At 43.5% G+C, this 27,914-nt stretch overlaps 2 protein-coding genes across 2 annotated transcripts in view; both read right to left on the bottom strand.

Moving 5' to 3' along the window:
• The window catches only part of LOC126162239 (esterase FE4-like), a 253,161-nt gene that overhangs the window by 153,507 nt on the left and 71,740 nt on the right, over positions 1-27,914 (bottom strand). The window lies entirely within an intron of this gene.
• Positions 153-27,037, bottom strand: LOC126162240 (bile salt-activated lipase-like). The gene is made up of 3 exons (XM_049918613.1): positions 26,915-27,037; positions 1,593-1,713; positions 153-573 (listed from the first exon to the last, which is right to left on the bottom strand). The coding sequence occupies exons 1-3, from the start codon at positions 26,994-26,996 to the stop codon at positions 420-422; spliced, it is 357 nt and encodes a 118-aa protein (XP_049774570.1). The 5' UTR covers positions 26,997-27,037; the 3' UTR covers positions 153-419.

Genomic DNA, 27,914 nt, shown 5'->3' with positions numbered 1-27,914 from the left:
AGAAAAATAATATTGTCAAGGTATTCCAGAATATATAAATTTCGCGTATCTGACAGAGACCAATTCTCTCTATACGGTATAATTCACAGAACAGATTCTGCGTGGAATCATTATCTTTTTCATAGTACAAGATAAGAAAACTTAGAGTACAACATGCGAACATACTGGCGGCTTAGTGCAACTGTGTCTCTGAAGAATGCAGTTCTATTATTGTAAATTCGTTCGTTACAAAATAGAGTGAATATACTTTACTTCATATTATACAGATTCTGCCGTCTGACTACTTGTGTCCTGCAGTAATATCTGTTACTACCTGTAACAGAGCAGCAAAATGGTTGCTTTTAAAATTTTCAGTTTAAGCAAGTGACAACTTGTACGAAATTGTTTTACTGTGCTTATTAGTGACACATGAAATGTCATCACGGTAGCAGGTTGTGCCAAAAGGTCATGTATGGCTCGGACAAGTTAGTTCTGAGACGAAGGGGTCGCGTTATTTCCAGATAGTAAGGAGAAGATTTGTCGTATTCCCTCCACGTTTCCGTCAGTGGGGAAGTCAGTTCTGGCGTTGGATTGCTGAAACAATAACAGTGACGTTGTTGTGTGATAATGCTCATTTTGAAGTGTAAGAATCTTATTTAAGTACTGATTACATTTGCATCATTTCCACTTTGAAATGTATGGTTAAACCATGGATGATGCATTCATATGAACATGTTGCTGTAGAACTAGCACAGCTGACATTTCATCTTCTTTATACAGGGTGACAGTTACTGAACCATATGAAATAAAATCGTCGAACTTCTGAACGGTTTGCTTAGGATGTTCAAACTGCATGGTTGGCCGCGGGGAATGACAGGAATTAATATGCGCATCCATGGTTTGCTTTAGCGACGAAGCCCACTTTCATTTGGATAGGTTCGTCAATAAGCAAAACCGGCGCATTTAGGGAACTGAGAGTCCGCATTTCGCGATCGCGAAGTCTCATCGCCCTCAACGGGTGACTGGCGTGCAGTGTCCAGTCACGGAATGATCGATGCGGTATTCCTTGATGGCACAGTGATACCGTACGGTACGTGAAGGTTTAGGAAGATGATTTCATCCCCATTGTCCAAAGTAACCCGATTTCGATAAGATGTGGTTCATGCAAGACGCAGGAGAGTGATGTCCTGGAGGAGTACTTTGAAGATCGCATTCTGGCATGAGCCTCGGTTGACCGCTGTATTCTCCGGATATGAGCACATGTGACACCTTTTTGTGGGACTATATTAAAGACAAGGTGTACAGCAACAACCTTAAAACCACTGATGAGCTGAAAACAGCCTTTCAGGATTTCATCGCAGCATCTGTGTTCCGACGCTTCAACGGGTCATGCAGAATTTCGCTATTCGTCTGTGCCGCGTCATCGCCAATGATGGCAGGCATATCGAACACGTCGTAACCTAAATATGAATATCTTTAGTGACGTTTACATGTTGGACCAATTGTGTGCAGTTTGTAACTAATTTGCGTTTCTTTTCATATAGTTCAATAACTGTCACATTGTAATAGCAACCTACTGAAAAAATATGAACATTTAGCAAGATGTTACTTACTCATATTTAGCGAAGTTTGTCCACATCTTTATCATCTGATCCCTGATTATACCTCCATCCGAATCAGAATCCAGAGTGTCTGCTGCATGCATGTATTTCAAGTCATCGGTGTGAGCTGCACCTGAAAGTAAGTGAAACGGATGTAAGAGATATGTAGTGCAGTTTTACTACAGAGACATACTCATCATGTACTTGAACACTCGACTGAATCAGTTAATTTGTTCTCAGCTACACAATCAAAACGACGCTATATTTATGGAACACTACCTGACAAACTCAGCATTGCCTGGGTATTCATTTTGCCAGTTCTCTATTAGAAACGAAAACCAAAATAGCATAATACAAAAAAAATTCATATCCATGTATTTGTGAAAACACCTCTCAAATTATGATGAAGTTCCCGTACGCTGAATGCAGCTGATTCGCGTGTCTACCATGCGACTTTGTAAATGTCATTATGGCAACCGCTCTTCATAGCTCTATAGACGGTTACTGTTTTCGCCTACAGCCGTTTGCGCTTCGCAGGTGAAAGCTGTCAAAAGTGCTGCTAGTGTCAATATTTCCTTAAGCTGACTCAACTGTAGGAATGCCTTAGTAGTGAAGGATTAATGTATAAGACTTCATGCATTATGACCCACTTTTTCACGAATCTCAGAGCACATGACATCATATCTCTCGAGGGGTTTTTCGGGGGAAGAGACCAAACATCGAGGTCATTGGTCTCATCGTATTAGGGAAGGACGGGGAAGGAAGTCGGCTGTGCCCTTTCAAAGGAACCATCCCTGCATTTGCCTGGAGCGTTTAGGGAAACCACGGAAAACGCAAAGCAGGTTGGCCGGACGCGGGACTGAACCGTCGTCCTCCCGAATGCGAGTTCACTGTATTAACTACTGCGCCACCTCGCTCGCTATATCTTTCGAACGATGTGTCTTACAGTGATATATTTGTGTAGGTACATCGAGCGGCATATATGGATATTGTCTTATGTGGATATTGTCTGTAAACTGTTTTGCGAAAACAGTTAGCACCGAAGAAGTAATAAATTAAAACGTCTTGCAAAAGGTTCCAGTTTTTCATGCATCTCAGTGTTTATGACATCTTATTGCCTGAACTATTGTGGCACCATGCTATAAATTTGTAGGTGCATTTAGCAGCATACACGGATATTGTCTGCGAAATTTATTGAGAACAGAATTACTAACACAGAAGAAATAACTTTTAGCCTCGTGCACAATGCGCCAGCTTTTCATACATCTCATTGTTTATGATGGGGTATCTTCTGAAATGTGTTACATAGATAGTGCTTACCCCCACAGCCATCATTGCCTGATAGTAAGTTCGGCTGAAATCCGCCCAGCGGTTAGGACGTGATTTGGAACATACACACGCAAACACACACATACACATACACACACACACACACACGCACACACACACACACACACACACACACACACACACACACACACACTATTAACGAATCACGAATCACACATACAATGAGAGAGGTGAAACCACAATGAAATTGTGAGAACTCTCTACCGCATACTAAGCACATGACAATAGAAAAGTAATTAAGACCGAAGAATCTTAACCTCCAATATTCGACGGAGTGTGAATCCTCCGTGTACTGCAGTCTAATTGTCATTTCGTGGAATCATAGAACAAACCTTGTAGCGTAACGACTTCATACATTTTAATTTACACACATCAAAAAGAGTTTTGCATTACCTGGTCCCCAGAACTCCTGAGGGTAGACGTTGACTGTGGGTATTGTATTACAGACACGGTCCCTTTGACTGTTCAGAGATGTCACCAAACCGCCCAAAGACGTAAACAACCATGCATGAGCAGTGCCTGTTAGAGGGAGGGGGTTCGACAGCCGATCAGTTCCAGTCATTCCACCAGGAAGGAGTTACACGGCTCGTGTTGTCTGTAGTTCAATCACACCTAGACGGTCAATACCGCGGTTAGATCGCGTCCGCAGTGTTACTTTGTGCCACGAAGGGCTCTCAACAAGGGAAGTGTCCAGGCGTCTCGTAGTGAACCAAAGCGATGTTGTTCGGACATGGAGGAGGTACAGAGAGACAGGAACTGTCGATGACACGCCTCGCTCAGGCCGCCCAACAGCTAATACTGCAGTGGATGACCGCTACCTACGGATTATGGCTCGGAGGAAACCTGACAGCAACGCCACCATGTTGAAGAACACTTTTCGTTTAGCCACAGGACGTCGTGTTACGACTAAAACTGTGCGCAATAGGCTGCGTGATGCACAACATCACTCCCGACGTCTATGGCAAGGTCCATCTTTGCAACCACGACACCGTGCAGCGCAGTACAGATGGGCCCCACCACATTCCGAATGGACCACTCAGGATTGGCGTCACATTATCTTAACCGATGAGTGTCACAGGTTTTCAACCAGACAATCGTCGGAGACGCGTTTGGAGGCAACCCGGTCAGGCTGAACGCCTTAGACATACTGTCCTGCGGGTGCAGCAAGGTGGAGGTTCCCTGCTGATTTGTGGTGGCATTATGTGCGGCCGACGAACGCCACTGGTGGTCATGGAAAGCGCCGTAACGGCTTTACGATACGTGAATGCCATCCTACGACCGATAGTGCAAGCACATCGGCAGCATAGTGGTGAGGCATTCGTCTTCATGGACGACAACTCGCGTCCCATCGTGCGCATCTTGTGAATGACTTCCTTCAGGATAACGACATCGTTTGACTAGAGTGGCCAGCATGTTTTCCAGACATGAACCTTATAGAACATGCCTGGGATAGATTGAAAAGGGCTGTTTATGGACGACGTGTTCCCCCAACCACTCTGAGGGGTCTACGCGTATCTCCGTTGAGGAGTGGGACAATCTGGACCAACAGTGCGTTGATGAATTTGTGGATAATATGCCATGACGAATACAGCCTTGTATCAATGCAAGAGGACGTGTTCCTGGGTATTATAGTTTCAGATGTGTACAGCAATCAGGAACACCACCTCTGAAGGTCTCGCTGTGTGGAGGTACAACATGCAATGTGTGGTTTTCATGAGCAATAAAAAGGGAGTAAATGATGTTTGTGTTGATCTCTGTTCCAGTTTTTTGTACAGGTTCCGGAACTCTCGGCCCCGAGGTGATGCAAAACTTTTTTGATTTGTATAGTTCGAAAATTTAGCATTATTTGGATGTCGTTGTTGTTAAGATCGCAGAATAACCTGTTAAGAAGGACTGTAACACCATTTTACCATCTGTGAATTCAATTGACAGAATGCTTTGTAAATATTTTGTAAAGGTGCACGGGTTATTAATTGTAATGCAATATAAAATAGAATATGCTCACTTCATGACTGTTATACTACCAAGGGATTTACATTACATTAAATTCAGATTTGTAATAGTCGACTAAGCTAGAAGAACAGTTTGTTTTTTCCTCTGGCGCGCTTTTTAGCTGACGTTAATACGCGTTGCGGCAAAGGGTAAAAAACAATAAAGCTAGTTAGTTGGTTGGTTAGTTATTTACATCTTCCATGAACCATTTTGGAGGATAGATCGTAATAACGTGGAACGAGACATTTTACATTCACATCACTAATAAAATTGTACACGTGGCTACATTCTAAGCATTTGTAAGTCTTTTTGATTACAAAAATAGAAGATATACAAATGTGAGTTAGAAATTCCTACCCACCAACTTTTAAACATAACAGTAATAGAAATTCTTCTGCGGGAAAGTAGGAGATGTCAAGGAGAAACTTTCTCAGCTTGCTTTCAAATTTTACGTTGCTGTCTGTTAAACATTTTATATTACTGGATAAGTGATCAAATTTTTTTGTTGGCAAAGAGAACCTTAATGCGGGTAATGAATGTCATTTTTCCTTCTGATGTGTAATTATGTATATCATTCTTTCTTTTGAACTGTAGTCCATTATTTACAATAAACTTCAGCAGTGAATAAATATAATGTGAAGCAGTTGCCAGAATCCCCAACTTGTTAAACAAATGTATACAAGATGATTGTGGGTGAGCACCAAATATAATTCTTGCAGCTCCTTATTTGCGCAATGAAGAGTTTCCTTCTTAAAAATGAGTTACACCAGAAAATTAATCCATAAAACATTATCGAATGAAAATATGCATAATACGTCGTCTTACTGATTTGTCTCTCCCCAAGATTTACCATGATTGTAAGTGCAGATGTGGCTGTAGCTGTGAGTTCCAAAATATGCCATTTCCAATTTAAATTCCCATGAATACGGACACGTAATAATTTTGAAGTTTCCACTCACTATGTGTTACATTTGTCATTGGTTTAGTACCTCTAGATGTGCAGAACTGAATATATTGTGTCTTTTTAAAATTGAATGTGAGACTGTTAGCAGAAAACAAGTCGCTGACACTTCTAGGAACTGTATTTAGCATTACTTCAGTTTCTGAATGTATGCTTGGATTTATTACAAGACTAGCGTCATCTGCAAAAAGAACTAAGTCTGCTTTTTGTATATTACACGGAAGATCGTTAACATATATGAGGAGCAATAGCGCACCTAGAATTGAGCCTTGGGGAACCCCAAACGTATTTTCTCACCAGGCAGAATTATATCCTTGGACAATATTGGTTGAGCTACTAAGGACAACTGTGATCATACAGTCAAAAGCATTAGATAGGTCGCAAAAAAATACCAACCAGCGGTATTTTATTATTTAATGTCTGTAAAATCTGATTAGAAAACATGTAAATGACATTCTTACTAGAGCAGCCATTCTGAAACCCGAACTCTGTTATGTTGGGGATATTATTGTTGCTAAGGTGTAATACAGTCCTAGAACCCACCATCTTCGCCGGCCGGAGTGGCCGACCGGTTCTAGGCGCTTCAGTCTGGAACCGCGCGACCGCTACGGTCGCACGTTCGAATCCTGCCTCGGGCATGGGTGTGTGTGATGTCCTTAGGTTAGTGTGGTTTAAGTAGTTCTAAGTTCTAGGGGACTGATGACCTTAGATGATAAGTCCCATAGTGGTCAGAGCTATTTTTTAAACAACCATCTTCTCAAAAATTTCGGGAAACGATGTCAACAGTGAAACAGTTGGGTAGTTATTGAGCTTGACTCGTTTGTGGGCAGTGTTGTGGTGCAGTGGATCTTTTGTAGAGCACAGTTAAAATGTTTATTATTGTGTGACGAAACTTTGTTAAGAAGGTTAAGTAAGAGATGTGGTAATAAGTGGGCAGTTTTAAAAGATTTTTCCAGGCAAAGAGAAAAAAGGATGACGAAATAATTGCGTCACTCGTACTTCCAAAACAATGGCTCTGCAGGCTTCCTATTGAACCATTTTTGTGTATATCAACAGAGTCATGAAGCAACCGATGCCACACATTACTACTGCTCAACTGCTACAAGGAAAGAACTTTCAGTTGGTCTCGTATCTAGAATTGTATGGGTAATAGTCAGTCTTCCGAGTACTTATTTCCATTCTACGAACAACATTTCGACGACCGACCCATCCGTCTTTTTCAGGTGCTCTGAGCTTTGCTGTTTTGCATACTCACTGCCTGGACAACTATTGGTTGGGGTGCATAAAATGGAAAGAAAGCCTCGTCAGAACGTTCGGAAGCACACTATTAATCAATCGTGTCGAGGAAACGAGAGATCACAACAGTCGTATCACTTTGATTGTTTTGAATAATATACACCGACGGAAAAAATCGTAACACCAGGCAGATGTTGTGCAACATATGCGAAAGCTGGTAGGCGTGTTTCTATATCTTGAAGATATTTAATCAGATTTCGCGCCAGTCGCACAAGAGTGGCACTAGTAGCAGCAATATTAGGGTGGAAAACAGGATTTCTGTACATATACCCTGTAAAGGTCGTGAATGTCAGTTGTCTTTGAGATTGGACGCGGTGAGTTGTTGTTAGTCAAGAACGCCTTTAAGGCGAAAAGACGATATTATCAACACCTCATTCAGTTCGAGCGGAGTCTTGTAATAGGACTACGAGAAGCTGGATGTTCCTTCTGCGATACTCCAGAAAGACTTGGCAGAAGGACACGGTAGCTGCTTGCGGTGCTCACGAGAATGTACAGCCGCTAGAAGATCGGGCTCCACATGGCGACGTGGCACTACAGAGAGGGAAGACCATCGTGTTTGGCGTATGGCTCTGACGCATCGTGTTGCACCTGCAGCAGCAGTCTGAGCAGCAGTTTACACCACAGTGATACAACGAACTGTTACAAAACAGTTATCTGAAGGATAGCTTCGAGCCAGAAGCAATCTAACGTTCATTCTACTGACCCCAAACCATCACTATTAGCGACTTCAGTAGTGTCAAGCGAGATCTCATTATTGGGCGGGGTGGAGGTCTGTTGTGTTTCCTGATGAATGCCGGTTCTGCCTCCATGCCAGTGATGGCCGTCTTTTGGTTGGAAGGATGTCAGTTAAGGGCCTGCAATCAACCTTTGTGCTTGATCGACACACTGTACCTACAACAGGAGCCTTGGTCTGGGGTGTGATTTCGAATGACAGCAGGAGCACCGCACGCAGCCTGACTGCAAATTTGTACGTTAGTCTGGTGGTTCGACCCGTTGTACTGCCATTGATGAACAGCATTCCACGGGATGTTTTCCAACAGGACAACGCTCGCCCACATACCACTAATGTAGCCAAATATGCTCTACAGACTGTCGACATGTTGCCTTGCCCTACTCGACCACCAGATCTGTCTCCAGTCGAACACATATACGACATCATCGGACGACAACTCCAATGCTATCCACAAAGAGCATTAACCGTCCCTGTCTTGACCGACCAATTGCAACAGGAACTCCATCCCACAAACTGACATCCGGCAACTGTACAACACAATGCTTGCACGAAACAGTCTGCCAATTACATCAATTATTAATATACCAGCATTTCGCATTGCAATAGTTTATCTCGTGCCTACACTAACCTATAACGTTGCAACGTTAATGCCTTAAATATGTTAGCTAGATATATATGTTCCCAAAATTTCGTTACTGTACATTAATTATTTTTGGGAATTGCGACTTTTTTCCCCTCAATGAATTATGTTCAGACACTTCTTACCCTGTTGCCACTGTGTTTTAAAAACAATTGATTTACGGAATAGGTGTGCATTCTGTGACTGTAGGTTCAAGTCAGCTGTTTGCGACACATGAAGATTTATGTCGGACCGGGACTCCAACCCGTATTTCCTGCTTATCGCGAGCGGTTTCCTTAAGCCCTTTTTTAAAAAATAGATGATAATTATTATTTCGCTTGGCTTAATGGCCTAGTACAAGTCTTTCTATCAGAAGGCACTTCAGCGAATTAAGTGTCCCTAACCTCCCCCAGTCGTAAAACTGGGGAAATGGGACCTACAGTTTAACATGGAATCTGAAACACGTGTTTTTTTTTTCTGGCGACTCCTCATATCGCTGAAAGGTAAAGGTCAGGCTAAAACAACGAGAGAAAAAATGTGTTCAGACGGAGATTCGATCCCGCGATGCACTTTCCCGACTTCTTGTTCTTTATTATTATTTTAACGAAGACTGAAAACCCGTGGTTTCGTCGAGATTCGATTTCGCGATCTCTCGGTTTACAGGCAGGCACTTCACTGCTTTTTCTCAACCTTATGGTTTGTAGCCATGCACTTTACCGCTTTTTTTTCATTAAACAAACTAGAACAACAGGTCTAAAAAAATTAAATTAATTGTGAGACAATATACCTGAGAAGGGGCCATGACAAGAATACCACAAGGACCAGCTAACTCGACCGGTACCTTGATGACTAAATACAAGGTTCAACTGACTTGAGAGTTAGTCGTGATACCGTGGCAGGCAAAAACACTTCGTTTATGCAGTGGTCACGTATTGGTTGGTTGGTTGGTTTGGGGTATAAAGACAACAAACTACAGCGACATCAATCCCTTTTTCGTCAAGTAAACAAGTCTCAAGGCAAAAAATTTAAAAACAAGGGAGTTGGGGAAAGTAAAATGGGGTAAAACTAACAGGGAACCACACAGAAAGAGAAAACGAAAGAAGTGAACCAAAGGGGGAGACATTTACTAAAAGGAAAATAGAGGAAGGCAGTAAAATTATATAGAAGATGGATTATGCTGGCTGATCACAAGGATAAGAAAGGATGAGCCAGCCACTCAGCAACATATTAAAATCGCCAGCCTAAAAGACAAGGTGAGTGGAACAAAATGGTTCAAATGGCTCTGAGCGCTATGGGACTTAACTTCTGAGGTCTTCAGTCCCCTAGAACTTAGAACTACTTAAACCTAACTAACCTAAGGACATCACACACATCCATGCCCGAGGCAGGATTCGAACCTGCGACCGTAGCGGTCGCGCGATTCCAGACTGTAGCGCCTAGAACCGCTCGGCCACTTTGGCCGGCTACCGAGTGGAACACACACAGGGAAAAGACAAATAACAAGGCTAACAAAATGCAAAGTAATAGCGACGAATATGTAAGATGGAGGGAGGGTGGAGGCCTGGGAGAGTAAGAACCACGCTAAGGAATAAAACGTAAAACTAAATCGGCCATTGACTCATTGTCGCGTAACACCGTAAGTAGGTTGGTGGGAAGGTTAAAAGTGCGCCACACAGCGGCTAAAATTGGGCAGTCCAGCAAGAGGTGAACGACAGTTAGACGGGAGTCACAGCGACACCGAGGTGGGTCCTCGCGACGGAAAAGGTGACCATATGTTAGCCAAGTATGGCTGATGTGGATCCGGCAAAGGGCAACGAAGTCCCTGCGAGTGGCTCACGTGGATGAGCGCCACACGTTCCTTGTCTCCTTGATAACACAGAGTTTGCTTGCGATATTGAGGGAGCGCCATTCTGTATCCCAGATCGCAAAAACTCTGCGGCGGAAGACGTATCGGAGATCAGTCTCCGGCAAGACGATCTCCAAAATTGGTTTTACGGTAGCCTGTTTGGTTAGGCTGTTGGCAAGTTCATTTCCCTGTATCCCTACATGTACTGGAGTCCAGATGAAAGTCACTGAACGTCCACTGTTTCCGAGGCCATAAAGAGACCCCTGGATAGTCATTACCAAAGGATGTCGAGGGAAGCACTGGTTGAGAGCTTGTAGGAGTCACTACAGATGACGAAGGACTCACAGACACAGGAGCGGATATGTTCAAGGGCGCGATAGATAGCAACCAACTCTGCAGTGAAACACTGCACCCATCCTGCAAGGAGCGCTGTTCAGTATGTCCAACCTCAGAGTAAGCGTAGCCAACAAAACTGTCGACCATTGATCCACCGGTGTAGACTATTTCTGAGCCCTGGAACTCACCGAGAAGAGACGGAAATTGTCGGCGGAGGGCCTCCGGTGGAGCGGAGCCTTTTGGTCCTTGCAATAGGTCTAGACAATGCCGTGGCGGAGGTGTGGACCATAGAGGTGTACGCAAGTGGACCCGCAGGAGAGGTGGCAGGGGGAAAGCGTCGAGTTCTTTAAGAAACGACCGGACACGGACGGCGAGGGGATTCCCTGTTTTATGCTGCCGTTGCGAGACATGGAACGCCGTGTTAGGGAAAAGGAGATGGTAACGCCAGCTCCCATGAGGAGGCTGTTTACGGGGATCGTTCGGAAGGCTCCCGTCGTGAGCCGTACTCCACAGTGGAGGATATGCTCCAGCATACGCAGTGCAGAGAGCGATGCTGAACCTTGCACCAGGCTGCCATAGTCAATACGGGATCACGTACTGGGAGAAGCTGAGTGGCTCTGTATCGCCTCTTTCATCTGCAAAGCAATGAACGTAGTGGCCCAACAGCCAAGCAGTTTTATTTCACTTTACCCTCGGGAAGTAGGAAGAGATCAGCCGAAAGGGCAGTCTCAAAGGCTCGAGCTAGAAATACGATTGTTTTTTAATCATGTATCACTTCGCTTCGTGACCGTGACATGCAAATCTATGTTGCTGCACGTCTATGGCGGTACAGCGACTGCAGTGTTCCGTGACATTACGTCCCACACGAAATAGGCTCTCATTGGCGGATTGATACCAGGAGGATGTCATGCCATAGATAGAACAGAAATTCTAAGATGAAACTATCTCGTCCTCCAAGAAGTTTGCGGCGATGCCCGTTCAATAGGCGTCGTACAGTCAGTCCCTCCCCTGCACATTAACAAAACCGTGGTAGCGTAGAAATAACTTACAGCAATACAAAATCCATGGAAATTTTTCAACTGGAAATCCAATCGATCAACATCGACAGACGAATCAAGACTGCCCGGTCGCAGATAAATAACTGAGGCGTGTAATTGTGGATTGTGTGAGAGATAGTCAACGCAGTGCGCCGAACAAGTAACACAGGCACTTTCCTTTTAATATCAGAAAGTACCAAACCCCACAGCTAACATGCATGCGTAACCACCTCATACCGTAATCGATGCTTCGATAAAAAAAAAGACAAGACAGCAGTTCTAGTTTCCTAGCCATCATAGCGGGAAGGGGAAAGATCTGAGAGTTGTAAAACGCTATTCAGAAGACATAGGTATCCGGGATCCGAACTATCTCTAGCAGGTTAAGAAGACGCCGTTCATGTCCCAGGATTGCATGAGTGTCTTCTCAGAAACCAACTTCCAATTATGTATAGCCATTTGGAGCAGAGAACGATCAATGAGTACTCCCAAAGACTCATGTCCGTCGACAATGAAATGACGGTATTGTCAAAAGCCCGTAATTTCATCAACCGACGTCTGCCATCCTTGTTGCGTGCACTGGTTGGCACCATATACAAGACAAAAACAATACGAAATTAGTACCCAACAAAGGCCAAAAACGAACATAACTCTCCTTTGGTAGACCATCCAGCACTGGCGACTTATGAGAAGGTGATGTGACAATAAGGTCATAGACATCGTACACTAAGCTGCATCCAGAAACGTAGCATTATGAGCACGTGTAAGTCTATGGTCCAGAGCTCGAATAAACAAATCAAATCGAATGACGTATCGACAGGGAAGAATTGGTGTAGGGCATACAATATGTCAGATTGTGTCGTCAAAACATTGCCGTCCTTGGTCTTGAGAGACGTGATACAAGCACATGGAGGACAAGACTAATGTCGAATCAGATGATACAGAGAAGTCAATTCATTCGTTACCTTCTATCTGATGTTGCTTCAATGGTAACAAATGCCCCTTTACAAGCATGACATCTGCAAACTGTAGGAGCATCTGATGAACACTTTCATGAAGATCACCTAAGAGAGAGTAGTAAACTATCAGCGCAGTATCGCATCAGCGGTTGACACATCCTCGCGTTTGCCACTGAGCCTACTATAACAAAATGGCGGAGTTTCATGCAGCTGAACGGAGAATACGGTCTTACATTCCCAAGATCCCCTTATCTAGAGAGGGATCCGCCAAGTACGCCACATTCAGCACACAAAGCGATCGAAAGTGTTTCACCGGCTGTCACGTGTGATTAAAAGTGACAGTTACTGCACAGTGATCCTTGAAGCTGGCAAGGATAACATCGGAAGCCAAAATCATATCACGCATCCAATCGGATAAATAAAATCTGCGAAATCTACTGTTAGAAACAGCCGTAAAACAGGTAAATCTCACTAAAGTCGGACATTTACAGATCTAAACATCGTGCAGTTACATGAAACGAACTGAATCTTACATTTCCCAAAAGGAATTGAAATGGGGAGACTGATCTGCAGGACGCAGCACACAGTTAGAATCACCACCTATCAAAACACTCTGTGGACTTCTCTGTCACAAATAAACCACGTCTTCTTTATAAAAATCTTGAATGGCCAAGGTGCGTTCGATATCGGATGACGCATAAAGGAGAATCAACGTCAAGTGAAGAAAAATACACCCTATTCCTCCACCACTACCAAGAACTTCAATCCCTTCAGCGGGACTGTCCGCCCTAAAGTACACAGCAGGCCATATTCGGGAGCCATATTAAACATCATGTAAAAACCAGAGAGAGAAAAACGAGTAAATTGAACTTCTTGGAGAAGTACGATAATCTCATAGGTATCACAGATAAATTGACGAAAAGAAGAGAGCTCCAAGTCCAGTTCCACCCTATTAACATTCTAGGAAATAAACGTATAAGCCTGTATACTTTAACAACAAGAAACATTATTCGATGTGCTGACGAACTTAATTACGTCAACTGTGAGTGTCAACGTCTTTTGCAAAGTCCACTGACAAATCAGAGACGGGGGCGGCGGCTTGCACCCACCGCCTCTGTATGTTTCTTCTTTTTACGAGCCACTGTGCGCTCAGGTTTGACGCGTTGTTGGCATCGAGACTCATTGCGCAGGATGAGATCTTTGCAATTCAGATCGCTGCACAAGTGAGTGGTCAGGCATAGCAACATCTGTGTCAACACGTAGAACTTCCTGGCCTGCAGTCACCTGAATGGGTGATGTCAAGGGAACAGGTAAATTTAGGGGCCCCTCAATTTTGCTACTGTTGAGTCATTGGAACAACAGATGGTTCAACGACTTCCGCACCTCAACCAAGGGAGGCATACTAGGAGAAATACTAAAGACTCCAGCAGCTGTTTTCACACCATCGACTCCATCAAGAACGCAGGCTGCCATACTACAAGACACAGCAACCGACAAGCTTACTTCAGGGAGGGTTGGGTGAGGGGTAGACGTATCCGACTCCTCACCATTCTGCGTACGACATCTTTTATGTTGCACTGCGGACACTTCCGGCTTGGCAACAACAATTTCATGACCGTGCTACTAGGGTAAAAGCGGAAAGTCCGGAGCAGCAAGCAGCAAATCCCCTTGTTGTTCCAATGCACCTGGGGCACCAACATCATGAGCAATAGAGACAAGACCAGCTAACGGCAATTGTCAATGTTGTTCAAATGAAGACTTTAATACAAATACCCAAAGCGGGCAATTAGACCTGAAGTGGGCACTTTCATTGCAGAGTAAGCACGTCCTCACTTGCCCACTACACTTTATATGAATGTGGTAACATCAAACCTGTGGATCGGAAGGTTTGACTTCCATCTCCACTGAAATGGGTCCGCCACAACATTGCATCCGGTGTTCAATGGATCAGAGTTCGCATCATATCCTTCATATCACTACTAGGGAGCAAATCCGTAAGTAAACTGTCATCAACTTCTGTCGGGAGATTGAACACTCAGACATTTATATAATCCAGTTCTGCGTTAGCAAGAAGTACCATACGTATCGAACCATCACAGTGTTTAGAGGGAACTTGAGAACCATGACGCAAAAGCAACCTATCTACTTGTAGTGGATTCAAAAACCAAACAAAAGTATATAGTTGTCAGGATCAAGATAGGCAGTATTAACCTGATCAAATGTTCTTGAACGGTATCGACGAACCATTCATGAATCTCCAACGATCCGGGCTGCACAGATCACGTGGAATTGTCGAAACTAAAGCTGACTGCACCTTTCGTAGGAGCACACTTGGAACCCACGGCCGACACTGTGATCGGACTACACCATTAGCAACTAATGCTACGGACCAAACGACGATGATGATGTGACACACACGACGACACAAACTACACTGAGCAGAAGTCGTCCAGGCGCGCGCGGCGTTGCGGTGAGGAGGTGAACTACCGACATTCCCGCTCGGCGCTCGAGGCGGAACCTGGGCTACCCGAGCACGCCTCGACGACCAATCCGAACTCCCGTACATTATGAAGTCACAGCCCCTATGGTCGTGCAGTTCATGTTTCCCGCACAGGGAGACAAATATTATATCGTCATTTTAGCCCGTCGAGGATGAGTATATCGTTGATGATTATGATATTTGTGTTTGTTTATTGTCTGTGTCTTCACAATAAGGTGCTTTTCAGATCTGCGTTTCTTTCTTAAGCACATTGGATTATGAAGACACAGCCACTGTGTAAACACAGACGTTGTAATCATCAACAACTGATCTATTGATCGGCTGGAATTTAAGTAAATGTAATTACCTGTAACGACAATGCTAACGTATTGTTTACTTAATAAAGTCAATATTTAAATGACGTAACAGAAGTGAGACTGTGTATTTGGAATATTTGGCTTTCACATTACCATGGTTACAGTTCATTCATTTTTCAGGTTTATCGTGACTTATCATTAGTAATTACTTCAGATTTTTTCCGTCGAACATGATAGTTGAAAAGCTACGTTGTAATGATCTTGCTTGCATCCATTTTGTTTTCAGGTAAACCTTCGATATCAAAAGAGAAGCCTCCAGAAATTCTTTTTAATTACTTTTAGAAATAAAATACAAATTTGCACCTTGAGGACTGGCGACCATTATTTTGTTTTTGTATTTATTTTCAGATGGGAAGTTAGCTGCTGCTTTCATCCTAGTGCTGAACACATGCACTGTTGTTGGATATATGTCATTAAGCTATCAAAACGATCACTCAGGTAGGAAGTATCGTGAATTTTATTGAAACTGTATTTTCTATGGAAAGAAAGCAAATCACGCATCCATCCAACGCTTCGGGTCTTATACAACAGTGTTTTACTACAGTTCAGATCGACGACTAAACAAGTATCCTATCAGTATAATGTTACTAGTCCACAAATTCATACAAACACTTGGGTATAACACTTAGGAGGGACATGAAGTGAAACGATCGCATAGGCACGTCGTAGGTAAAGCAGGTAGCAGTTTTAAGTTTTCCCGGCGGGGTCAGGGATTTTCTCTGCCTCGTAATGACTGGGTGTTGTGTGCTGTCCTTAGGTTAGTTAGGTTTAAGTAGTTCTAAGTTCTAGGGGACTGATGACCATAGATGTTAAGTCCCATAGTGCTCAGAGCCATTTGAACCATTTTTTTAAGTTTATTTATTTATAAGGGAAATGCAGTCAGTCTACAAAGAAATTGCATACCCATGGTCGCATGTGTGGGACGCTTACTAGACAGGTCTAGAAGGGGATTCTGAACGTATACAGGGAAGGAAAGCACGAATGGTCGCACGTTTGTTTGATGATGATGATGATGTTTGGTTTGTGGGGCGCTCAACTGCGCGGTCATCAGCGCCCGTACAATTACCCAATCTTTGCTCAGTCCAATTTCGCCACTTTCCTGGATGATAATGAAATGATGAGGACAACACAAACACCCAGTCATCTCGAGGCAGGTGAAAATCCCTGACCCCGCCGGGAATCGAACCCGGGACCCCGTGCTCGGGAAGCGAGAACGCTACCGCGAGACCACGAGCGGCGGACGACGTTTGTTTGAACCGCGGAAGAGTGTCACAGAGATGACGAAGAAACTGAACCGGCAGAATCTTGAAGATAGACGCAAATTGTGCGAAGAACGCCAGCTAACAAAGTTCCACGAACCGGCTTTAAATGATAACACTAGGAATATACTACAACGCTCCCATAGGGATCGTGACGATAATATTAGATTAATTACTACAAACACAGAAGTTTTTAAACACTTTTTTTTTCAGCACTCCATACGTGAATGGGACGGAAGAAAGCCATAATAACTTGTACAGCGGGAAGTACCATCTGCCGTACAAATTACAGTGGTTCGCAGAGTAGGGATGTAGATGTCTAAACACGATTATAGTCTTTTCAAAGTTGTTATTGGTAATGCCAGTTCCCAATTTAGCAGGAAGTTCTAATTGAATGGGTTATTAAGAACAGTTAAACTTTGAATTCAAGGCTTGTTTCGAGAGTAAATGTTTCGATACTTGTGGGAGTCTGTCACACGGTAAAGCGACGTGAACAGATGCATTGTCCACTCGAATCGCAACAGTTAAAACACAGGGGTAATAAAGCGGAATTGTGTTACTAATTCCTTGACTGCATATAAAAGAATGAATGAGGTTACAACCTTGGCTGTGTAAGTATTCATTTTGGCTGTTCAGAGACCGTTCAACCTCGAAAATCATCTCGTGGCCATTCTGGATATGTGCAAAGAAAACACTTTCTACGTCAGTCACTTGTTTATTTTGTGGCTACGCGTGTTGATGGTTCACATCATCATCTTCAGGTACAGACTTGTTTATTTACATATCTGCTGTTGGTGAAGAAAACCCTTTACCAACACCAGCTATGTAAATAAATAGTTCTCCACGTGAAGACGATAGTGTGAACCATCCCATAGTTTAGTGACAAAATAATCAAGTGACTGACGAAGAAACTCTATTACTTGTATATTTTACCAATAGCCCTCATAATGCCGCAGCTTACGGACGAAATACTCATTCTGGATATGTTTCCCAAACAATGATTTCTTCATCGGACGACAGACGAAAAAGTCACTGGTGCCATGTCAGGAGAACCAAAATTGTATAAAGAAGCAGCACATGTGCCTGTGTCCTGTCCAGGATGAACTGGGATTTGTCGAGGAACAACAGCACCCCACTGGACAATTTCTCCGACGCTTCGTATTGACAGCCTTCCGTAACTTCGTCGAAATATCTAGACAGAACGCTACTGAGACACCTCCTGCGCCTTACAGGCATAATTTGTTAAACCACGCGATGCAGTCACTAAAAAAAAGCAATTAGCCCTATCTTACCCGATGGTGGCTAGGTTTTGCCTTCTTCTGCGTTGGTGAATCCACATATATCCGTTGTTTGCTTTGTCTCGGGGTCGTATGGAGACACCCAGCGCTCTTAGATGCTGATTAGGTGCCTACAGACTGAAGTGACGAAAGTCAGGGGATAATGATATGCACATATACAGATGGCGGTAGTATCACGTACACAAGGTATAAAAGAGCAGTGACTGGCCGAGCTATCATTTGAACACAGGTGATTCATGTGAAATGGTTTCCGACGTGATTATAAACGCACGACGGGAATTAACAGACTTTGAACGCGTAGTGGGATATTCCATCTCGGAAATCGTTACGGAATTCAGTACACCGAGATCCACAGTGTCAAAATTATTGTGCAGAGAATACTAAATTTCAGGCATTACCGCTCACCACAGACAACGCAGTGGCCAATGGTCTCCACTTAACGACCAAGAACAGCGGAGTTTTGCATAGAGTTGTTAGTGCTAAAAGAAAAGCTATACAGCAGAAATCAATCTGAGACATACAACGATCGTATCCGTTAGGAGCCGAGTCGACTGGAAGACCTTGGCATGGTCAGACGAGTCCCGATTTCAGTTTGTGAGAGCTGTGGTAGGGTTTGATTCTCGCGCACTCCCCACGAAGCCATGGACCCAAGTTGTAAACAAGGCACTCTGCACGCTGTTGGTAGCTCCTTCATGGTGTGGGCTGTGTTTACATGGAATGGATTGTGTCCTCCGACTACTTGGAGACCTATTTGCAACCCGTCGTGGACTATATGTTCCCATAGAGCGATGGAAGCACAATGCTCCATACCACCAGGCCACAATAATTCGCGATTGGTTTGAAGAACATTCTGGACATTTCGAACGAATGATTTGGCCACCTAGAGCGTCCGACATGAGTCCCGTCACATATTTATGGGACATAATAGAGAGAGGTTCGTGCACAAAATACCGAAAAATTCCTATGAATTCCGATTTTCGATCGTTACGTAACTGGAGCGGGTTGAAGACTACTCGCTTCCATGAATGGTTATGGAGTCAAGTGTGAATATTACTTACCGAAAAGCTGTGTGGACACTATCGTGGACAGAATAATGATGGGACAGATGTCTGATACATCCTACACGATTTGTTCAAAAGGTCTCCCACCAATCTCAACACACTTTTTAACGCACTAGAGGATGTGTTGTGTTGCACACCGAACATCAACATGTGTATCTTGATAAAGGAATCATTGTCTCGGTACCTACTGCTCACTCTACTCCGATAGGACTCACTAATATGAGGATCATGCGTTTTTTGGCTTTCCCACTGCCACTTTGCTTAAATGCTCTCTATTGGTCGAGTATGACGTAACACAGAACATTCAGAATCTAAAAGAGATGAAGCTGTGAATTTTTGCAGTCATTTTAGAGGTTGAATTAACATGTGACACTTAACAAGCATCATGGAACAGTTTAATTGTGGAAATATTTGATGTTCCATTGTGCATTACACCAAGTGTAGGCCTTAAAATTAAATGTCAGCTACCTCTTTAGGATGTTGTTTCTTGGAAACAAGTGTTCTGTAATAATTTTAATGCGAAAATAGCATAGGGGCACTTAATCTGAGAGTTCACAACCATGTTTTAGCCATATATTTTCAGTGATGCGCTTGATATAAACATTGCGCTCTTGTATTGCTGCCGTATTTTTGCAGATATTTTGGCGTTGAATTAACATTGTGACACTTGGAAAGCATCTAGAGTAACTTAGATGAGGAAAATTTTTAATTTGAGGTTTTATTGTGCCTTGCATCAAGTATGGTGCAGAGGCAGAACTATAGGCGATCAGAAAAGCTGGTTAATCTATAAGGTTATGGCATACACACTGTGTGTGTGTGTGTGTGTGTGTGTGTGTGTGCATGTGTGCGGGGAGAGTGGGTGGGTGGTTGTATGGGTGTTATGTGTGTAGATGTGTGCTCCTGACGACAATGCTCGTGTATTTTACACATGGAAATACTGCAAGTTACACCTGTTACATAACTCTTTGATAAATACTTTTGAAGATGCATATTTCAGATCATTTGCATATTTTAGACCACGAAGGAAGAAAACAGATCATACGTTTGCACAAGGTGCAGGTTTGAAATTGTTGAGACAATTTTGAATATGGCACCATAAAGGACGCTAGCACACTTGAGTTTGTTCTGCCATCTATAATTTATGAATTTTTGAATTTTTCGTTCAACTACATTTCTTATTTTCTAAAAATTTCGTATAGTACTGACTTTTTTAACTTCCTCGCAGCGTCATCTGGCATATTTTGTTTTCTGCCAGTACCATCTCGGATTTTAGAATTTCCTGACAGCTGAAATGTTGGATTTTTAATTTCTTACACTGCCAAAAACTGCACTACCGCGACTAAAGCACCGGCTAGCGACGGATTGCTGAACTTGGCTCGGGTGGTCGGTAGTTATAATACAACAAAGCTTTTACGATCTTGAGCTTTCCTTTTCGTTTTATACTGTGTACACATTCTTCGAGACTGAACTCACCCATGTCTTTATAGTTCGGACTTGTTACATCCAAAAACAATTTTTTATTAGCAAAAATCACACATTGAATAATAACTCTATTAATAACAAAAACATTGAATTAGAAGTTGAATGTATTGCGCTGCACGAAATTATGAATTGGAAATCAGTCATCTTGCAGTTTCTGGAATTAGTATTCGCCGCTTGTTTGAGAGTACAACAGCACCATTCAGTATCAGTTCTCCAATGTGAGACTTGGAATTGATTCATTTTAACATGAAACTGAATTTATGTTAGCACATGACGATGAACCACTATGGTTAGGGAAGCGTCGCTGACGTCGAACTGCAAGCCTCGTGGAAGATCCGATAGTTTTCCGAAATCGACCATCTAAATTTGTGAATTCGTTGAATGTCACGAAATTTATGATGTCGACTCGTGGCTTTCTTAGCCATCAAGGTTGTAAAAGTTTACAACTGAAGAATAACTGACTTTTGAGTAATCACCACCACTCTGCAAAGTGGGTACGTATTAAGAGGCAGCCGGATCTACGATACACTCGTAGTTTTGGAGCTATATGTACACCGATGGCTACTAGGAGTGCAATACCACAAGGGGTAATAAATTACAAAATTTTATTTATTGTGCGGATGTGGTATAATAGGAAGAATACGTTTTTAATTTGGTCATTTTCTGGTGTACACACGGTGTGACATGCAGTACACGGAGCTGCTCCCTATGGCAGCAACAACGGCTCCAACCCAGCTCAGCACTGAGTTGAACTGAGCCTGGCTGATAGATACGGGCACGTCATCGCATGCTGCGTCAACTCACCGCCAGAGTTCATCAGCTGCAGTGGATGGTGAGTGGTGGCGCGCTGGTCTCTTGGCAAACGATGACCATACATTCCAGTGGGTGAGAGTTCTGGAGAATGTACTACTCAGGACAACAGTCGAACACCGTCTGCATCGATGTAGGTCAAGATGCCAAGGCTAACATTCTGTCTTAGATCGTCGTGTAGAAAGATAACGGCTCGGAGATCTTGAAGTTAGAGCACCAAGACTGTCCTTAACACGAAATAATGTCACTACTGCTGTCTAATGGCTGGCTCTGAGCACTATGGGACTTAACAGCAATGGTCATCAGTCCCCTAGAACTTAGAACTAATTAAACCTAACTAACCTAAGGACAGCACACAACACCCAGCCATCACGAGGCAGAGAAAATCCCTGACCCGCCGGGAATCGAACCCGGGAACCCGGGCGTGGGAAGCGAGAACGCTACCGCACGACCACGAGATGCGGGCACTGCTGTCTAAAATAACGATTATTGGAACTTGTTGTTACCATATGGCACCCGACACCATCAGGCCAAGTGCTAGGGAGATATGATGATGAATACGGTGTGGCAACGTTCTTTGTGCTCAGAGGCCCCGCACATGGATATGTCCATCATGATGATATATGCAGAAGCGAGACCTCTCTAAAAATGCCGATGTTATCGCACAGCTGCTTCTCTCTCCTGCCTGTCAAGGGAAGCCGAGACAATGTCCACTGTGCTGATGGTCCATTCTGCTCCATTTGTTGTAACGTTGCCTGTTGGAAACGAGGCCGTTTCTGACTGAAGGTCCGTGACATGTCTGTACGATCTTGCAAGCGGTAGCTGTGTCTGCTCTCTCTGACACTAGACCAGTGTGCTGTAGAGTTTCTGTATGGTGTCGAACCTAAAGATTCCATATTCGCATAACAGACTTGTGCAGTGGCGGCTCTTGTATAAGGGCACAAGAGCATCTGAAAATCCTAATTTTTGACGCCTTACGGACTTATTGGTCATTTTTCTTTGAATGCTGTTAAAGTAATGCAGATGCAGTAATCTGAAATATACGGAACTAAATCCATCGCGCTGTGCTACAGGTACATTGCCCTTCGAAGCTCGATGAATTTGGCATCAGGGTCCAGAGCACACCTTCCCTCGTGCACGTTTTAAGGATCGTCTGTGCATAAGCAACTGTCTTGACGTAACTGCCTGATGACCCAAATACTTACAATGTGCACGATTCACAGTGTGCACTGCTAGTCCTTACACTCGAACACAAATTTACGTCAGTGGAACCAAGTGGTAGCCCACTGCAGCATACTTTTATCCACGTCAGGTTGGAATAAATCCCGCTAGGTGGTAGCACACTCCACAGATATGCCAATTCACACATTATATAATAAAATTAAATCGGACATCAGTATCTGTTGTAGTTATACTGATAGAATAATCTGTTTTGTGGTATTCTGAATGAGATGTAGTAAATTAAGTTTTGCTTTTTACCATACAGTAATCCAGTTGAGGCGCTGAGAACCATAAAGCACATCATCGTCGATTTTGAGACCGTAGCATTTATTCATGCTTCTGACATCTGTTGATCCTATGGTGGCTCAGGTTTACCTGCACTATACGTCTACATTGTATGTATATCTGAACATTCACGGAAAGCTGTCTCACTGGTTTCTTTGATATTCACTTAAGTATCGGATCGGAGACGGTGTCCTTTTTGCCATTATGGCTCTCAGCGCCTCATTTATGTTCTAGTCAAGTGACGTTATTGCTGTGTAATACTATCGAATTTAGCAATTTCCGCATTTGGGTTTGGAGTTGGACGTTTACTGTGCAGGAATCGGCTTTCCTGTGCAGTGTCAACATGAACGCTGTTGAACCTATATTATGCGCTGACGCTGCGTGGAGCGGCCGCGTGGTTAGAGGCGCCATGTCACGGATGGCGCGGTCCCTCCCGCCGGAGGTTCGAGTTCTCCCTCGGCCATGGGTGTGTGTGTGTTGTTCTTAGTATAAGATAGTTAAAGTTACTTTAAGTAGTGTGTAAGTCTACGGACCGATGACCTCAGCAGTCTGGTGTCTTAGGAATTCACAAATATTCGAACATTTTTTGAAGCGCTGGCAGAAAAGAAAATTACCAAAGTTACCCACAAAGGTAGTACGGCCTCCCACGTCAGATCAGTTGTCTGAAAATGTGGCGAAATCAAATAAGCGTGACTACAAGCGGACATGTAACAAAGAAGTGTATATTAAGGGTAAGTTGTGTGGATGCAACGAAAGAATACCTGATTTTCAGCCTGGCAGTGAATTCGTTAGGTAATACATAAATTAGGGATCTTGTACATTTGTCCGTAAAAATAAAAACCCACGTAAACTCCCACTTACACAAGAATGTCAAACGGAGAGTAGTGAAAGCTTAAAAGATATTTTGTTCTAACCCTAAACTGTACTTGATTTAAACAAAACAACAAAAATCCACAAAAACAATTCTTCCTTTTTTCAGACAAGTTATGCATATTATTTTTGTTATTGACAGCGATGATGTTATATAAATATGCCGATAAGCATAACTGTTATACGACAGATGCTATTAATTTCGCACTCTCAAATTTATCTGAATTTAAAAAATTGTGAACATCCAGAATGGATACCTCCGAGTCACCAATGGTCGTGAGATCCAAATACAAACAACAATGTTGCAGAATGACAAAACGTAATCTCTATATGCTACAATCCTATTGTCTTCGAATTCCGACGACTACTGCTAGAGGTTTTTCCTCGTTACACGAGGAATAACACGACAATCTCACAAACAAACAACATTGCAACTTGAGTTCTCAATGAGAAGCCCTTTATATGTTGTATCCTTAGAGTCGGGAAATGTTGTATATGGTCTGCTTCATGCAGTTATCTCTAATTCCTTGCTACTTTAGGGTATAATTACGACAGATCCTCGTCGCAGTGGCCTGATTTTGTATCGCTATAGTAACTTCCACACTTTCTGTATGCACACCTGCTTGTGTCAACCACTCCGTCGATGTTTGCATATCGACATGGCAAGGGCCAGAGTTACTCATATTATTATTATTATTATTATTATTATTATTATATTGCAATGAGGAGCCAGAGAAAAGGGTACATCTGCCTAATATCGAGTAGGGCCCCCGCGAGCATGCAGATGTGCAGCAACACGACTGGCATGGAAAAAATTTGGGATTTTGTGGTAAATTCCTATGGGATCAAACTGCCGATGTCATCGGTCCTTAGGCTTACGCACTACTCATTCTAACTTAAACTAACTTACGCTAAGGACAACACACACACCCGAGGGAGGACTCGAACGTCCGATGGGGGGAGCCACGCGAACCGTGGAAAAGCGCCCTAGATCGCTCGGCTACCCCGGGCGGTCCGTGGAATGGATTCGACTAATGTCTGAAGCAGTGCTGGAGGGAACCGGCACCATTAATCCTGCACGGCTGACCACAAATTCGTAAGAGTACGAGGGGTGAAAATCTCTTCTGAACAGCACGTTGCAAGGCATCCCAGTTATGCTCAATAATGTTCATGTCTGGGGAGTTTGGTGGCCAGCGGAAGTGTTTAAACTCAGAAGAGTCTTCCTGGAGCCACTGTGTAGCAATCCTGGACATGCGGGGTGTTGCATTGTCCTACTGGAATTGCCCAAGTCCGTTGGAATGCACAATGATCATACAGGATTCTTATGTGCTTGTCACCGGTCAGACTCATATGTAGACGTATCAGGAGTCCCTTATCACTCCCAAAAGTTCAGTGTCGGTGTCGACAGGCCCAGGCGAGGCGTAAAGCTATGTGTCGTGCAGTCATCAAGGCTACGCGAGAGGGTTTTTGGCTCCGATAGCCCCTATCTATGAGGTTTCGTTGAATGGTTCGCACGCTGACACTTGTAGATGGCTCAGTATTGCAATCTGCGGCAGTTTCCGGAAGGGTTGCATGTCTGTCACACTGAACGATTCTCTTCAGTCGTCGTTGGTCCCGTTCTTGCAGCGTTTTTTCAAAGGCTCTGAGCACTATGGGACTTAACATCTGAGGTCATCAGTACCCTAGAACTTAGAACTACTTAAATCTAACTAACCTAAGGATATCACACACATCCATGCCCGAGGCAGGATTCGATCCTGCGACCGTAGCAGTCGCGCGGTTCCGGACTGAAGCGCTTAGGACCGCTCGGCCACAGCGTCTGGCTCAGGATTATTTTTTTTTCCAGCCGCAGCGATGTCTGAGATTCGATGTTTTAGCGAGTTGCTGATATTCACGGTACACTCGTGAAATGGTCGTCCGTGAAAATTTGCTCATTACCGCTACCTCGTAGATGCTGTGTCCCATCGCTCGTACGCCGATTATAACACTACGTTCAAACACACTTAAATCTTGATAACCTGCCATTGTAGCAGCAGTAACCGATCTAACAGCTTCGCCAGACACTTGTTTTCTTATATAGACGTTGCCGACCGCAGGGCCCTATTCTACCTGTTTACATATCTGTGTATTTGAATGCATCAGTTTCTTCGGCGCTTCTGTGTATTATTACCACTACTATGTGAAATGAAATACGTGTGGCCGACCCTAGAGCTCCACTTTCCGTGAGCCCAGCCGCCTGTGCAAATCGTTTTAGTTAACGCCACTTTGGCTTCCTGCGTGTCGATGAGGATGAAATGATGATGAAGACAATACAGCCGCGCGGTGTTGCTGCAGGGTCTCTGGCGTCTTGCCACGGTTCGCGCGGCTCCCTCTGTCGGAGGTTCTAGTCCTCCCTCGCGCATGAGTGTGTGTGTTGTCCTTAGCATAAGTTAGTTTAAGTTAGAATAAGGAGTATGTGAGGCTACGGAACAATGACCTCAGCAGTTTGGTCCCATAGGACTTACCACAAATTTCCAAATTTTCACAACACGGAGTCCCCGAGCGGAAAAAATCTCTGGCTCAACCGGGAATCGCGCAAGACCCTGTTGCATGGCATACCGCCGTGCTGTCCACTCACCTATGGAGGCAGACATTACTATTTAACACCTTGTTATAGATGTACTGTACATTGTTTCGGAGCGAACATGAATTTAAATCTCCATGTAAATCCTGACAGCCTGAATTCACAATATCAACTTCGACCACATGGTGTTTAGACAATCTATCGGTTCTAGATGGACAATGTTTTCAGAATGCATGCTGGTTACTAAGGAGTTTTCATTTTGTACACGCCATTTAGTAGTACTTAATGTATGTTATGATACACTCTGCGATACATTAGCAGATGATTTATACAAATTTTCTTTTAAGGGGGAAAAGTATAATAAGAGATGCGTCCTAAATACTTTCGAATTGAGTTACTTTGTGTAATAAAGTAAGTTGAATATCTAAGGAAATGACAAAATCATGACTGAATAATGACACACGCTATGCTTATTATACAGTTTAATTAAGTTTAATCCTCACCTGGGCCCCCAGGGTATGCACTGAGGGGACCAACGAACGAGAACTGGTAGGTGTACACAGGCTTCGAAGAATAGCAAGCCATGCTTCTAACAGCAGCGTCCACTCCTTCCACGAAAAATTGGTGCGAATCGAACTGTGAAGTGTAACAAAATCGTTAATGAATATTTCCACGTGTTTCAAGAAACTGAAAGATACACAAAAACATAAATATTCTACTATAGTTACTTTACACATTAGGAAACAAGTGTAAATTCCACACATTCGACAAATTTATATATATGTATGTATTCAAAAGTCTACATAGTACTATTTGCACATTTGCCACACATGTATATATTCTTCGAGAAAGAGAAAGCATAAGATACTAGTTTACTACAGTATTCAGCATTGGTAGAACACAAATTTTGCAGTTTATAGTTCTGGACTGCACTACTACACAACACAACGCTACACAGCACTGTTGTACGGTACTTGGGATTAGAACCAAGCCGGATTTCTCATATGTCTGGATAGCTAGCCCCAGCGCGCTGAGGCACAACACAGGATTCACAGTTGATGCGCTGATGTGCCACCATGCGTATAGAGATGGGGAGATGGCTGTCAGGTTCTCAGGAAATCTCCGAGGCTTATCTCCTCACTGTTTCCGGAAGGTTGTTGTAGGTGGATGTCCCGCCGTGGAGCATCTCGTTGCCATGACGTATCATCTCTTCTTGGTTGTCTCACAGCCATGTAGTGGGCTTGCAGTTCAAAAGCTGACATTTTAGCTGTCAGAGAGTTCAGCTTATGGCACAGTTTCTCATTCCTTATTGTATTAGAGACTGCTGTGTTACCAAAGGTGCTCCTTTCCTGTTCTGTAACATGTCTAGTGATGGGACATTCCCAGATGATTGCTGTACATTCACAAGTGCCTGTGGTGCGTTGTACTTTTAGTAAGTAGCTAGGATATCATGTCCAGACAGGTAGTGTATAGCTCCCATGGCCGGAAGCAAGTATGCCATTC

This window comes from Schistocerca cancellata, chromosome 2 (genome assembly GCF_023864275.1).
Source record: "Schistocerca cancellata isolate TAMUIC-IGC-003103 chromosome 2, iqSchCanc2.1, whole genome shotgun sequence".
Taxonomy (NCBI): domain Eukaryota; kingdom Metazoa; phylum Arthropoda; class Insecta; order Orthoptera; family Acrididae; genus Schistocerca; species Schistocerca cancellata.
This window is presented reverse-complemented; position numbering and strand designations above follow the sequence as displayed.

Bases quoted from the DNA above. Each gene is read 5' to 3' on its own strand.
- LOC126162240 (XM_049918613.1), bottom strand. From the start codon at position 26,996: ATGGCTTGCTATTCTTCGAAGCCTGTGTACACCTACCAGTTCTCGTTC. The intron at 1,714-26,914 runs GTGAGGATTAAA...ACTTACTTTCAG, and splicing joins TGCATACCCTGGGGGCCCAG to GTGCAGCTCACACCGATGAC. The intron at 574-1,592 runs GTAAGTAACATC...TTATTGTTTCAG, and splicing joins ACAAACTTCGCTAAATATGA to CAATCCAACGCCAGAACTGA.